Source organism: Acanthisitta chloris, unplaced genomic scaffold (genome assembly GCF_000695815.1).
Source record: "Acanthisitta chloris isolate BGI_N310 unplaced genomic scaffold, ASM69581v1 scaffold4667, whole genome shotgun sequence".
Classification (NCBI taxonomy): domain Eukaryota; kingdom Metazoa; phylum Chordata; class Aves; order Passeriformes; family Acanthisittidae; genus Acanthisitta; species Acanthisitta chloris.
Genome location: NW_008683046.1, coordinates 6,299 through 19,865, shown reverse-complemented (window position 1 = coordinate 19,865; position 13,567 = coordinate 6,299). Strand labels below are relative to the sequence as shown.

At 40.4% G+C, this 13,567-nt stretch overlaps 1 protein-coding gene across 1 annotated transcript in view; it reads left to right on the top strand.

The window, feature by feature from the left end:
• Positions 1 to 201: 201 nt before the first annotated feature.
• The window catches only part of SEC24A (SEC24 family member A), a 16,352-nt gene continuing 2,986 nt past the window's right edge, over positions 202 to 13,567 (top strand). Inside the window, exons 1-17 of the mRNA XM_009078756.1 lie at positions 202 to 721; positions 2,118 to 2,276; positions 3,901 to 3,978; positions 4,294 to 4,457; positions 5,016 to 5,188; positions 6,156 to 6,258; positions 7,057 to 7,183; positions 7,529 to 7,638; positions 8,021 to 8,133; positions 8,784 to 8,902; positions 9,542 to 9,597; positions 9,923 to 10,129; positions 10,487 to 10,607; positions 11,164 to 11,322; positions 11,805 to 11,978; positions 12,388 to 12,498; positions 13,121 to 13,296. Of these exons, the coding sequence (XP_009077004.1) occupies positions 217 to 721; positions 2,118 to 2,276; positions 3,901 to 3,978; positions 4,294 to 4,457; positions 5,016 to 5,188; positions 6,156 to 6,258; positions 7,057 to 7,183; positions 7,529 to 7,638; positions 8,021 to 8,133; positions 8,784 to 8,902; positions 9,542 to 9,597; positions 9,923 to 10,129; positions 10,487 to 10,607; positions 11,164 to 11,322; positions 11,805 to 11,978; positions 12,388 to 12,498; positions 13,121 to 13,296 (2,655 nt within the window). The 5' untranslated portion in view covers positions 202 to 216. The remainder of the gene's footprint in view (positions 722 to 2,117; positions 2,277 to 3,900; positions 3,979 to 4,293; positions 4,458 to 5,015; positions 5,189 to 6,155; positions 6,259 to 7,056; positions 7,184 to 7,528; positions 7,639 to 8,020; positions 8,134 to 8,783; positions 8,903 to 9,541; positions 9,598 to 9,922; positions 10,130 to 10,486; positions 10,608 to 11,163; positions 11,323 to 11,804; positions 11,979 to 12,387; positions 12,499 to 13,120; positions 13,297 to 13,567) is intronic.

The following is a 13,567-nucleotide window of genomic DNA, read 5'->3' as shown; positions in this document are numbered from 1 at the left end:
AAACATAAAAATGATCTAAGTGTCGATAGCAAATTACTACCAAATTCATGTGCTCTTCTGTCACACCTGATTGTTAAAGAAAAAAATAGCTTAGAGACCAATAAAATCAAAGGGAAAGACATTCCCAGGAGCATCTCTTATTTTCAGAGGTGATACACAATGCTGACTTCCTAAAGAGTAGTTTTTTTTCTTCCAGGCCCTGTTCAGAATCAGCTGATGCATTCACCAGATGGGCAGGGATACAGCCCTTCAGCTCCAGGATCCTACTCCCACCAGGCGCCGGCCAAGGCTCCTCCACACCAGTCTGCTGGACAGTATAACTATAGTGGCTCTCAGAATGTTTCTCAGTTAAACAATTATCAAGGACCTGGACAGACTCTCAACAGACCACCAGTGTCAGCTTTCTCTGGGTCACCAGTACAGCAGACAGGTCCTGTTCCACAAGTGCTGCCACCGCCTGCGTTACAAAACTCAGCTGCTATATCATCTGCTGGAAGCTTTCCTCCTGGAGCCAACCCACCAGTGCTTTCAAACTGGCAGTATGGCCAGACTCCTGTGAGTCAGCCAGTTGGGTCTCAAACAAGCCATTTGGCTCACGGGGCAGGGACAGGATCAGCTCAGCCACCATCATCGTTATCAGGAAATACAAATCCTCCAGGGAGTTACCAGTATGCTGCTTCTCCAGGGGGTCCTCCACTGCACAACAGCTATATGAAGCCAGGTAACCACAACTTCTTGGTATTTTACCAATGTCCATGTCTCAAGAGCCTTTTAAAATAAAGAATACAGAATTGACTGTGCAGTGACAAGGACCAAGTTTGTGGAACAAGGTGGTCAAAATAGGTGTGCCCATCAGAAATACCAGGGAGGTTTCTCTGGGTTAGAAATGGGAGTTCTCTGCACAGGTTGGGTGATTCAGTTGACTGAAGCAGGTAACTCCTGGATGGTGTCTCATTGTTTTGGGATGCTGTGTGTGGGTGATGCTATTTCTGTGACCTTCACCACTCCTTGGGGTGGCTGTTGGAGCATTAGCATGTTCCAGTCCAGGACACAATTGAGAAGTGTAGTCCTGTTTAGTGAGTGTGGTCAGTTTAAAACTTGATGCAGGTAGTTTTCTGAACAGCCTCAGGTTGATGCAAACAACTGGAGCACAGCCTGGAAAGAAAACTGAAGGCATTCTATGCCATGGAAATAGAGGCCAGTTCAATGGAAAGCTTCCTTCCTCCAGGCTTGTGATTTTCACATCTGATGAGAATAGTCAGTCTTTAGAAAGTGCTCTGAAAGTATGAGACTTTGTTCCTGCTGCTTGACTGCTGGTATATGCAGTGGCAAAAGCTTTTCTAACACTAAATAGCTCTATTATGCAAGTTGTGATTATTATGGAAACACAGTTAATACTCAGGTTTCTCTTTGCCAAACTGCTGTCTGTTGTCATAGATTTGTTTTTCCTGACTGTGCATGCAAACAGCAGTCAAGTACAGAAATAAAAGCAAATATTTTTTTTCTTGTGAAGTGTTTTTAGTCTCATTAGAGATTTTTCTTGATGCTAGTTTTTTCTGATATATGCCTGACTAATTGTGCAGTGCTGTGCAAAATGTCTTAAGCTCACAGAATTTATGAAACTGTTTCTGGCACTTCATTGAGTAAACAGGACTTTGGAGTTAGTGAGGAAAATGCTGAGAAATTTTGGAAAGTGTTTGGAACAAGGTAGTTTTTATATCCATTCAATGGCAAATCCTCCTGAGTGATTTCCCTGTGGTTATTTTTTTTGAGCAGTGATCACTTTTTAAATTAATTTAGCCCATTTGGTGATCACTCCAGACTTAGTTATGGAAGTTGGGATGCTTTCTGTACCTTTTGGAATTCTTGCCAGTAGTAGCAACAAAAAGCTGAAAGAGATCATGGATGATAGCTACAGGAACTGACCATGGGAAAAGCACGATGGAAACAACCTAAAGTTGTGAGACTTTCTACACACATCAGGATTTATGTATCTCATACTGTTTGTCCTTTGAATAAGACAAATACTCAAGTTCAGTCTGTGTGTTTTTGTCAGAAAACTTTTGTGACTCTTTTCAGCTGAGTTAAACTCCTCCTAAAAGTTAATCTCTTTACAGGATCTGCACCTCCACCAGTGACTCAGCCTTTAACTCCACTCCACCCTCCAAGGCCACCTTTAGGACCTCCACCAGTTGGTGGTCCCCCCAGGCCACCAACAGCTGTAGCAGGACCACCTAATCCACAGTCTCTGCTAAATTCAGCTGCAAATCGAGAAGGTAAGAAATAATTTGCTCTTGATGTTGAATTTGAACATGACTGTGATAGGCAACTTTGGAAGTCAAGCACATTGTTCTGTTAGAGACTCAAATTGTAAAATGATACTAGTACAGGTAATAATTTAGTCTGAAAGGAGCAGGTAAGGACCTGGAGGAAGTAAAATACTTCTCATAGACAGATGTTACTAACATTTGAAAAGCTAACACTTAAAAATCGATTTCCCAGTGGTGTTTAACGTGGCCATGTCTCCTATAGCTGCCATCATTTTTGTGTTCTAAAATGGTAGTGAAATTCTGATTTCTCTGCATCCCTGACTGCTGTGAGGACATAACCTATATAACTTCCTGTATTATTTTGTTCTGCAGGGAGAGCTGAAATACGGGCCCTGCAATCCCTTCCCTGTTTGTGTAGCTATCCCTTATCCTACCCCTCTGTGTAGAATCACAGAGACACCTATCAGGGATTTGTTATTTTTCTGAAGGCTCTTCCTAGAGGCTACTTAGTGTCAGCTGTTAAAGACAGATATTTGTGTCTCCTGTGGCCCTGCAGAGCTGTGCCATTGTTGGAGCACTGCTCAGGGCTCTGTGGCAGGCAGACTGCAGTTGTGTGGCACTTGGGGCCACGTGCTAGTTGGCAGCTTTATTTTCACACAGATAGGTTGTTGTGTCAAAGCTGTTGGTTCCTTGTGTGTTCAGATTGACAGTTTCTTGTGCTGTGTGAGTACAAGAATAGTGTAGTCAGATTTAGCCTGGGTTTGAATGTATTAAATCCATTAGAAACAGCTTTTGATTAGCAAATGCTTTCTTCATAATGAAGAGAAACCTTTTCAAGCTCCTGGAGACATAAAAATGTTTAGTCTGTGAAGCAAGTTGACTGCTGTGTACTAGTAAGGTTCAGTGTGTAATGTAAGTTCTTTTATTGGGTCATCTTTGAAGATAAAAGTAATTTCAGAACCTACTTCTTAGCAACAGATAACTGTGTTTGTGTATTTAGACATGTATTTAGATGACAAAAAAACCTGTCCTTTGGAGCACTCTCTCAATTTCAAGGTTTTTCTTATCTCAGATGGAATTTCTGTCTTAACTGGTATGTGACCATATCAGAATTGTTGCTGTTCAATGAGCAGTACTGGACTAAGTGTGTAAGTGAAGGGAATTTGGTACTTCTGTGAATTTTAAGTGGAAAAAAGTTCTTTGGGGAACTCAGTACCTAAGTTACAGAGTACTTAAAAACTGCAGCTAGTCTAAAGATGCTTCCTCTGTTGAGGAGGAAGTGTCCCCTGAGCCTTTACTGCTTGTCAGCTTGGAAGCTATGGCAAATACCTCATCTCAAGGGATCCTAAATGGTGATTAAACCAGAAGTGTAGAGACTTTTGTTTTCCTTGCAAAAAGATTGTGAGGTTTTATGAATGTTCTTTGTGAAGGTTACATCTGCAGGGGAAGTGTGTGAGAAAGACCAAAGTGTATGTTTAATTCCATTTTGTCCTGGGACAAAAAACCAAAGTAGATCTAAGCTATGCTCAACTTAATATTTATCTAGCAAGTAGGATTTATTTGCAGTTATCTCATTAAAGCTTCTTTGTAAAGTGTGAACATTTTTTCCTGTGATTGTTTTGGTTAATAGGTGATGCTACATCTGCTGCCAGTGATGGGTCTGTGGTGCAAAACAGCTACGATGCAATAGAAGGTGGTGGCCTCATGGGTAAGGCCTTGGGACTAAAAATGGGTATTAGTGTGTAACTTCTAAGAATCTGGGAAAGACAGGAGTTCAAGCATTTATGAACAAACTTATTTACTTGGTTCAGTGCCTGTCTTGAAGCTAAATATGGAATTTGAAGCACTGACAATGAGTTTGTCTATGCCTCAGTCTGGTAAAGCTGTGGAGAGCACTTTGCAAAATTGACAGCAGTTGTAGTATTTACACTGAGGAGCTGAACAAGCAGCTCTCCTGCTGTACTAATGCCTTGGGTAAGCTGCAGCTCTTCAGCAATTAAGTATTTGTCTACTCTGCTTCTAGCAACTCCACATCCTTCTCCTGCAGCCCCAAATCTGAAGATGAGTAGAAGTGTTGGGTATTCTTACCCTGCCTTACCTCCAGGATACCAACATAGTTCACCTGGAGCACCAGGAATCCATGCATCTCCTTTGCAATATCCAGATGGAGCAAAGCATTTCCACCAGGTAAAGGCTGTCTGGTTTTGTCTCAGTCCTACCTGTGGGGTGTGTGTGGGTGAAGGGATGATTGGTGTGTTGTGCATCTCTAGGCTGCTGGTTATGTGGTTCCCTGTGTGGGAGCCATTTGTTCAGGGGATGGATATAGCCTGGAATTAATACTTTTGCTGGTGCCTTTGTACCAGTTTGGAAAAGCTGTGTGCAAACTCTTTCTGAAGTGTTCTATCCTTGAATCTGTTCAGGATGTTTTTTTAGAAACTTTCAGCTCTCTTGGGCATGTTTCTCTTCCCTCGTGTTGTTATTGTTAGCTGAAGTATTTGGGGCTTTTTTTCCCTAAACTTTTCAAAGTGAACTGACCAACACTTTTGCCAGCTGAGCCTCTGTATTTCAAGAGCTTTGTAGCCAATGTATGTTATTTTCTACCTCTGTTACATGTCTAAATCCAAGTTCATGTGTTTCTAAATATATCAAATACGTAAACCAAACTGGAAGTATGTTTGCTTTTGGAATGAACTGTGGGTTTCACCCAAGGAATTGGTGTTAATTTCTGAAATTTTGTGACTCTAGCCTGCCCTGGGCACTAATCACTTAACTGCATCAATGGGTGGCCTGAGTCTACAGCAAGAAGGATTAAGACCTGTGAATCTTCTTCAAGAAAGAAATATTCTCCCTACAACCCTCTTGAAGGCTCCTGTCCCAAACTTGCATGAAGACATCCAGAAGCTCAACTGTAATCCTGAGTAAGATTATCCACTTCCTATAATTCATCAAAACCGAAGTATAAACATAACCACAAAATATGTCCTTAATTTCATGAGTAGAAAACATTGAAAATTTGCTTCACTGTGTTAAGATAAAGGCAGTAAGTGGGTTTAAGTTTGAAGTGGGGAAAGTCACCTGTGTAGAAGGTATGAGGAAAAATAAGTTGCTTGCAAGGCAGCTACAGATAGGTACAGTTCAAAGAATTTACCTTATAGCTGGCAGGGAGTTTGATTGAGAAAAGATATAAAACAGGAGTTAACTCACTTGAGTGAGGTACACCAAAAAGACTGAGAATGCAGAAACACAGGTGACCTCTGTATTGAAAGTAACCATTTAGAACAAGAGAGTAAATGAAATGTCAGACACAGGCAAGTCCTCTCTCTGAGGAGATCAACCTAACTGTTTATAGGCAGGAACTCCTGCTTTGCAAATCTATTTTTGGTAGTAAAGGAAGCAACAGCATCTTTGTGATGTTGTTCATGCAAACAAGCTGGACTGGATTTGCAAAACTGCCATGCACAGCTGCACTTTGTGGAAACCACTCAGTGCTAAGGCCTCAGAAAATGACTGTGGGGTTGGTTATAGTTACTAAGTTTTAAAACCACTTTTAAAACTTTGCTGGTTTTCAAGTTTATTCCAAAATACACTTAGTATATAAAGATTTGGTGCAACTTTGAACATTATTAGGCTTAACTTTGACTTGAGTGACTAAAACAAGACTCAGTTCTGTGTCAAGGGCATATGTATAAAAATAACATAGCAACTCAAAGTAGGTACTGTGGGTCAAGCTCAGGCTGAAACAGAATGATTTGACAGAGATGGAGAAGATCCTTTATCTGGAATGGAAATTCACCATCACCAGCTCGAGAAAAAGATACTGTACTACTGAAATCATACTTTTATTATCTGAAAGCCTCTGAAAATAACCCTTTGTCCTCCATGTAGGTTGTTCCGCTGTACCCTGACTAACATTCCTCAAACTCAGGCCTTATTGAATAAAGCCAAACTTCCTTTGGGGCTCCTGCTTCATCCTTTCAAAGACTTATCGGTATGACAAATATTCAAAACTTTAAATGCTGAAATATCAACTATGCCTTTGCTAGAGTCCAGAGCTGGACAGTGAATTATAAAAGAAGGACAAGTGTCTTGGCCCAGAAAAACTACCTCAGGAATTGACATTTCTCTGTTCCATACAGATCATTGTAATTTTTCTGAATTATTTCTCCCTACCGTTTTTAAACCTCACTTCTTAATTAAAAAACCCTCTCAAATGTAGTTTGAGACCCTCAAAAGCTTAGAGACAGCACAGCACTCAGACTGTGGCAGGAGTCAACACATTTAAATTCCAGTTTATCTTGTCACAAATAAGTTGTAGCTATTGTTTTCTTATACCAAACTTGGTACTCATTATAAACTCAATTAAGACTTGACAAAGCTGGAGAAGTTTGAATGTCCTCAGATAGCCAGGAGACTTGGAATTTAGCAGTGCCTCTTTTAAGCATTGTTATTTTTCACAATTTAAATAGTTTTTCAAAGATGTGGGCTTTTCTTCACCTCATTTTTTGATCTGGATTGGGTGTAGGACTTGATATTAAACCATCAGTGTAAAATTCAAGACTTTTAGAGGCTTGGAAGGGGAACCTACACAGTCAAATAGATGAGAGCTGAGTTCCAACCTGTCATGTTAAGGAGCTGGAGGGATGTTGTGAGGGTGCAGGAGTACTCCTTGCTTCAACAAGAATGCTTTGAGTAGCTGGCCAGGAGGCACAGTGGAGGGAGTGTTGTTGCCATAGATGAGTAGCTGAAGTGTGGTGATGCTTTTCAACAGGAAGCTTTTCTCTTCCAGCAATTGCCAGTGGTCACTTCCAGTATTATTGTGAGATGCCGTTCCTGCCGGACGTACATCAACCCTTTTGTCAGCTTTCTAGACCAAAGGAGATGGAAATGCAATTTGTGCTATAGAGTGAATGATGGTAGGTGTTAAATGTGCTTATTGCTTTAAAGTGTTACAGTTAACCTTTCCCACCTTGGCCTTTGAGACTGTAATGTTGTTGGCCATAGCAGGACAGGGATTGTCAGTCATGCATGGGCTGTGAGGCATGAGAAATCCTTCCCAACAACATTGGTGGCACTAGAGAGACACAGGGAGCCTGGTTGGTGCCCCAGGTACCCTAGCAGGTGGCCAAGTAGCTGCCCTGCCAAGTGTGGTTCTCCAAGAGGTGTTGCCCAACAGCCAGAAAAGACTTCATAGATTTGTTTTAAAATGCAACATAGCTAGTACTAGCGTGAAATACTAATGTATAAACTTATCTGCATAGTTCCTGAAGAATTCCTGTATAATCCTGTGACAAGAGTTTATGGAGAACCTCATAAAAGACCTGAAGTACAGAATGCTACTATTGAGTTTATGGCTCCATCTGAATACATGGTAAGGTTTTATTTACTTTTAGTTATTCTCTCCCTTTGTTTTATTTTCAGAGGGAAATCAAAAAAGCTTTTGTTACAGAGGATGCTTTCCAGCTCAGTAGAACAGTTGTTGCCTGAAGTAGTGTATCTGAGAACTCTTGGGAAGAATTTTAGATAATTCATTTCTAATACAATGTCAGAGCTGTTCTGTATTTAGAATACATAGGTGTTTGTAGGTCTTCTGGAAGAAAACTAGAATTCTGCAGTTGTCAAGAGGCAAATTCATTCAGAAGTTTGAGCTATCATCTGGGTGCTGTTTTGACACTTTAAACTTGCAAGGGAATGAATAAACCAAATCTCCTAAATGTTACTTGACAATTAAAAGTGATCTTTCCTTCACTCAGCTGCGTCCACCTCAGCCACCCGTGTACCTCTTTGTGTTTGATGTCTCTCACAATGCAATAGAGACAGGATACTTGAGCACAGTCTGCCAGACCTTGTTAGACAATCTAGACTTGTAAGTACTTTTTTGTCTTAGTCTTCTATTTTCATTCCTCTTAAGAAACTTGTGATAGACATCAACATGCCAGTCCTTCCTGGCTAGGAGAGAAATTTCCTGGTGTTGGCTAGCAATGGCCAGTGTTGTGTTAAAATGTACCATCAAGCTGTAGTCCTTTTCCCATCACAGCTGCACCCGTAGAAAAGGTAATTTTTGAGGCTTGTTTTTTCAGCCTGACTCTTTCCTAACTGCTTCACCAATTACCAGAGGAATAAACAACATGTTTATGATGTCTTTTGAACTGTATGTTTTAAAAACTGGAATGTAGAGAAGTATTTGCTGAAAAGAGTCATACACCTAATAAACTTTTCATAAAATACATGCTGTTTGAACTTAGAGAAATGGTGCTTAGTATTCTGCTGTTGCTTTTCTTCCTCTTCTGATTACCCTCTTAAAAGGCTTCTTCATGTCTGCTAAGGACTCTACTATAAGCTCTTTTTTTGTTGTTTTTTTCCTCTCCAAAATGACTTAGTCAAACTCTTCCAGTGTAGTTGTTAAGCTAACTACTTGGTAACAACCATGAAAAGATGCAGTGGCTGTTTAAAAAAAAAAAAAAAGCCTGCAGAAATGAATTTCATCTTGTTGAACACCATATGTCTCATTTTCAGGCTTCCTGGGAACACTAGAACAAAAATAGGCTTCATAACATTTGACAGCACAATCCATTTCTACAGTCTTCAGGAAGGTCTCTCTCAGCCTCAGATGCTTATAGTTTCAGATATTGAAGGTATGTGGAAATAAATCCTGTGATTAGTCTCTACTAATGACTGCTGGTTATGACAGCCTTTAAAAAGATGTATCTGGTGGGAGTTTGTAGATCAGCTCATTAGTTTCTCTAGTAGTGGCTTTAGGAGCAGCATATGTCTGTGTTCTGTGTGAAGACATCTCCCTGATGTCTCCCTGAGCAATGCTGTGGCTGCTCATGACTTCAAACATGAAGACAGCTTTCCTAACTTTGGGTTTAATCTGTACAGTTCTCTAGATTCCTTTTGAGATCCCAAATACTGATGCTGGGTGAATTCCTATAGATTTTTCTGGTGCTCAGTGCTGTCCCTCTGCCTTGGCTTTCAAGTCCCCTTTCACTGGATGTGATGGGCCAGGGTAGAATGAGCACTGAAAGTATTTGCTTTGTGGTTTTACTTAATTGTCTTGATTATCCTTCAGCCCTGTTGATTGCTGCTCTAACGTGGCATTCTGCCACAGGGATGCTTATGAGAAAAAAGAAATCCATATAATTCTGTTTCCATGGATTTATACACATGCTGTGTGCTTCTTTCCATAGCTGTAATGGGTGGCAAATAAAGTCAGGGGAAACTTAATGTGTGTTTTAGATTTAACTGAGATTTTAAATTTTTTTTCCTTCTAGATGTATTTATACCAATGCCAGAAAACTTATTAGTAAATTTAAATGAAAATAAAGAGGTAAGAACTGTCTTAAATAATGAGTGACGTTCACAGAGTTTGGGATGGGTTTGGTGATTTATTTTTTTTTGGGATGACTTAATGCTCTTTAACACCTGCTGTTCAAATGCCAGTTTTGAGGCAGAAAAGAGACCTTTTTTTCTATGTGGCTGTAAAGTTTTGCCAACCTGAAACAAGGAAGTGCTTCAATTTTTCAAAGACTTTTTCTTTACTACTTTAATATTAGGAGTGTTAATACACAATTATATATGTTCACCAATCAGCTCTATCAAAAAGAAAACTGTGATGACTCCTAGACCTAATACTTCTGTTTTCTCACTTGTAGCTGATTCAAGATCTGTTGAAGACCTTGCCACAGATGTTTACCAAGTCCCTGGAAACTCAGAGTGCTCTGGGGCCTGCATTACAGGCTGCCTTTAAACTGATGTCCCCCACTGGAGGTAGAATCACTGTCTTCCAGACACAGCTTCCATCTGTGGGAATGGGAGCACTAAAGTCACGGGAAGAGCCAAACCAAAGAGCAACTGCAAAGGTTAGAAAAGCAAAAAGGTTGAGAGAACTGACACTGTAGGTGGTTCTGGGGCTGCCTGTTTTGGGTTCATTTTGTGGTTTTCTTGTTCCTTTTGTTTAAGTAGTAGAAAGAACAAAAGATCTGGGGCTGCCTGTTTTGGGTTCATTTGTGGTTTTCTTGTTCCTTTCTTTAAGTAGTAGAACAAAAGCAAAACCAACCAAGCAATATAAACACAGGTTAATTATCTGATCCTTTTTTTAAGATCTCACTGTAATCAGTGATGGAGAATCAATTATTAGTGTCCTTGAAAACAGACAATAAATGTGTTAATCTCTTTAACTTCCTCTGTATTTTTGTAATACTTCATTGTATTAACAGGACATACATCTGACACCATCAACTGATTTCTACAAGAAGTTAGCCTTGGACTGCTCAGGACAGCAGGTTGCAGTGGATTTATTTCTTCTTAGTGGACAATATTCTGACTTGGCTTCTTTAGGTAAGTCATAGAAAGTCATATTGGGGCCTGTAACTCTTGTAATGTTTAGTATATGAACCTGATATATCCTAGTGAGTCAAAATGCAACTTCATCCTTGTTGAGCAGTGACAGGGAATAGATTTTAACCTTTCAGTCCTGATTTAACCTAGTTGTTTTCATAGCCTCCCTTAGCAAGTCAGGATTCTTGTGATACTGATGTAAATGGCTGAAATAGTTCCCTCCTTTTATGCCTTTTAACCCTCAGTGTAAATGTCTTTAGAGTAAGTTTTATTAGCGATTTAATTATTTTTTTCTCTATTTAACCAAACTTTCAAGTGACAAAGTACCTGCAATTTCAGGTCAATGGAAAATTACTTCACCCCTAAAACTACACACATACTTGAAGATATAGTTGTGTCATACCCATGTTTCTATATGCAGATCTCTAACTGTACCAGAGCTATTTGCAGGTGTGAACAGTTTAATAATTAAAGGAAATATTGCGTTCTAATGGTGTATTTAAAGACTGCAGCAGCAACTGTCTGCACTTTCCAATGTTTGCTGGTTTTGTTTCAGGTTGTATATCAAGGTACTCAGCAGGGAGTGTCTACTACTACCAGTCTTACCATCATAAACACAACCCTGTCCAAGTGGAGAAATTGCAGAAGGAACTGAAACGCTATTTAACTAGAAAGATTGGGTTTGAGGCTGTCATGAGGATAAGATGCACCAAAGGTTTGAATGTAGTTTTTTAGAATTTTGGGGGGTTGGGCTTGGGGAGAAGTGTGTGTTTGCTGTTATTTCGGAATGTTTTGCTTGGTATTTTAGCTGTTTTGTAAACTTAAATGATGAAAGGCAAATATTAGGTAGAATCAGTACCATGAATCAGACAATTTATTGGTGTATTTGCAGTGTCTTTTCTGGCATCTACATTCCATTTTACAGGGGTTAAAACTGGAAATTTTCTTGGACTGCTTTTATAGTCCTTGTAGAGACTTTTTACTGTTCTGCATTGATTTACCTTCTTAATTCCTGTGTTCTGCTGGGCTTTGTGGATTCTTTGGATTAGTTATCTCTTTGGGATATTTACCTGTTCTGAGGATACTTTATTCCATTAAGTAGGAACATTCCTATACAGAGCCATCTACACTGATGGCAGTTGGGTAAATGGTGCCTGTACTCTCTAAACCCCAAACTGATTCATGCTTTCCCTGTAGGTCTTTCCATTCATACTTTCCATGGGAACTTCTTTGTAAGATCTACAGACTTGTTGTCATTACCCAACGTAAACCCAGATGCAGGATATGCTGTGCAGATGTCAGTGGAAGAGAGTCTTACTGATATGCAAGTTGTTTCTTTTCAGTCAGCTCTCCTGTACACGTCTAGCAAAGGTAGGTGGTGTTACCTGCAGTAACAGTACAGCGTTCAAATAAGTCTTGGTGGTGTTACCTGCAGTAACAGTACAGTGTTCAAATAAGTCTGTGTCCATTTATCAGCTGCAATTCAGCTGCAGTAACTTACCAAATGTTTCATGTGATATCAAGGTCACAGCTGTGATGTGCTACTGAATGTCAATCATGTTAATCACTTCTTCCAGACCAAGAAATTTCTTGACAAGCTTAGTTTTGGTCTGAAAATAGGTAGACTTAACCCACAAATGGAGAGCTAAAGTGTTTAAAGGTACTGGATGAGGCCTGACTCACCATTTGTATGAAAAATTAGATTGAGCAAACAGTGGCAGTTCTGATGTTGTTTCATAAAACAAGTGTGTTTGGAGACTAGAGTTTTCTTTTCTTGCAGGTGAAAGACGAATTCGTGTGCACACTATGTGCTTACCTGTGGTCACCACACTGAGTGATGTGTACCTGGGGGCAGATGTGCAGGCCATCACTGGGCTCTTGGCCAACATGGGTGAGCATGATGAGAGCTTCTCCTTAAAGCTCTGAGCAATAATCCTCTAGGAATTAGCATTAGAAGAAAAGATTGTTTCCAAGGGTGGTTTCTCAGCTGCAAATCTAAGGGAGTTCTGGTTTTAACACTTGGCTTAGGTCAAGTATCAGAGTTGTATGTCATTACCTGGGCTTAGGCTTAGCCTGGTAACCATCATGGGCCCATAGGTTTTTTTCTGAATCTCTTGTCTTGACTTCCTCTAGAATGCAGTTAAAGCTTATTAAGATCACAGAATCATCAAGGTTGGAGGAGATCCTAAGATCCATCAAGTCCAACCATTAACCTGTCACTGCTGGAACCCCTAAACCATATCCTCCAGCACCAGATCCAGATGCCTCTTAAACACTTCCAGGGATGGTGACTTCACCACCTCCCTGGGCAACCTATTCCAGTGCCTGACCAAGAATGGAAAAATTTTTCCTGACATCTGACTTGAATCTCCTCTGTCTCAGCTTATGACCATTCCCTCTCGTCTTCTCCCTGCATCAAAGTATATGATAAACCGAGAAAAAAATTAACATGTGACTGTATTCCTACCAAGGGAGGAAAAGCCTCTTATTTGTGCTTTGTACTCTGTTTTTAGCTGTGGACAGGTCAGTTTCTGCTACCTTGAGTGATGCTCGGGATGCCTTGGTCAATGCAGTGATAGACTCTCTGTCTGCTTACCGTTCATCAGTCCTGAGCATCCAGCAGCCTGGGCTGACAGCTCCTCACTCCCTGAGGCTCTTCCCACTCTACATCCTGGCACTCTTAAAGCAGGTGAGAGGGAAAGGACACCAGGCAGGAGGAGGATTGTCTGTTTGGCATGCCAGACTGAAGGGAAAAGGGAGTGCTTGGATGGAGAATGAGTTTGAAAGTGAGAGTTGGGAAGTGTGTGTAAACCCAAAATGTTTGTGAGTTCAAAAGTTGGGAAGTGTGTGTAAAACCAGAAGTATAAATGTTTTAAGCAAGGGAATAGTGAGATATTAAAGACACTGAAGAGTGCAGAGAATGTGGCAGGGGATTGGCAGAGTGGTTTTTCATTTCTGTG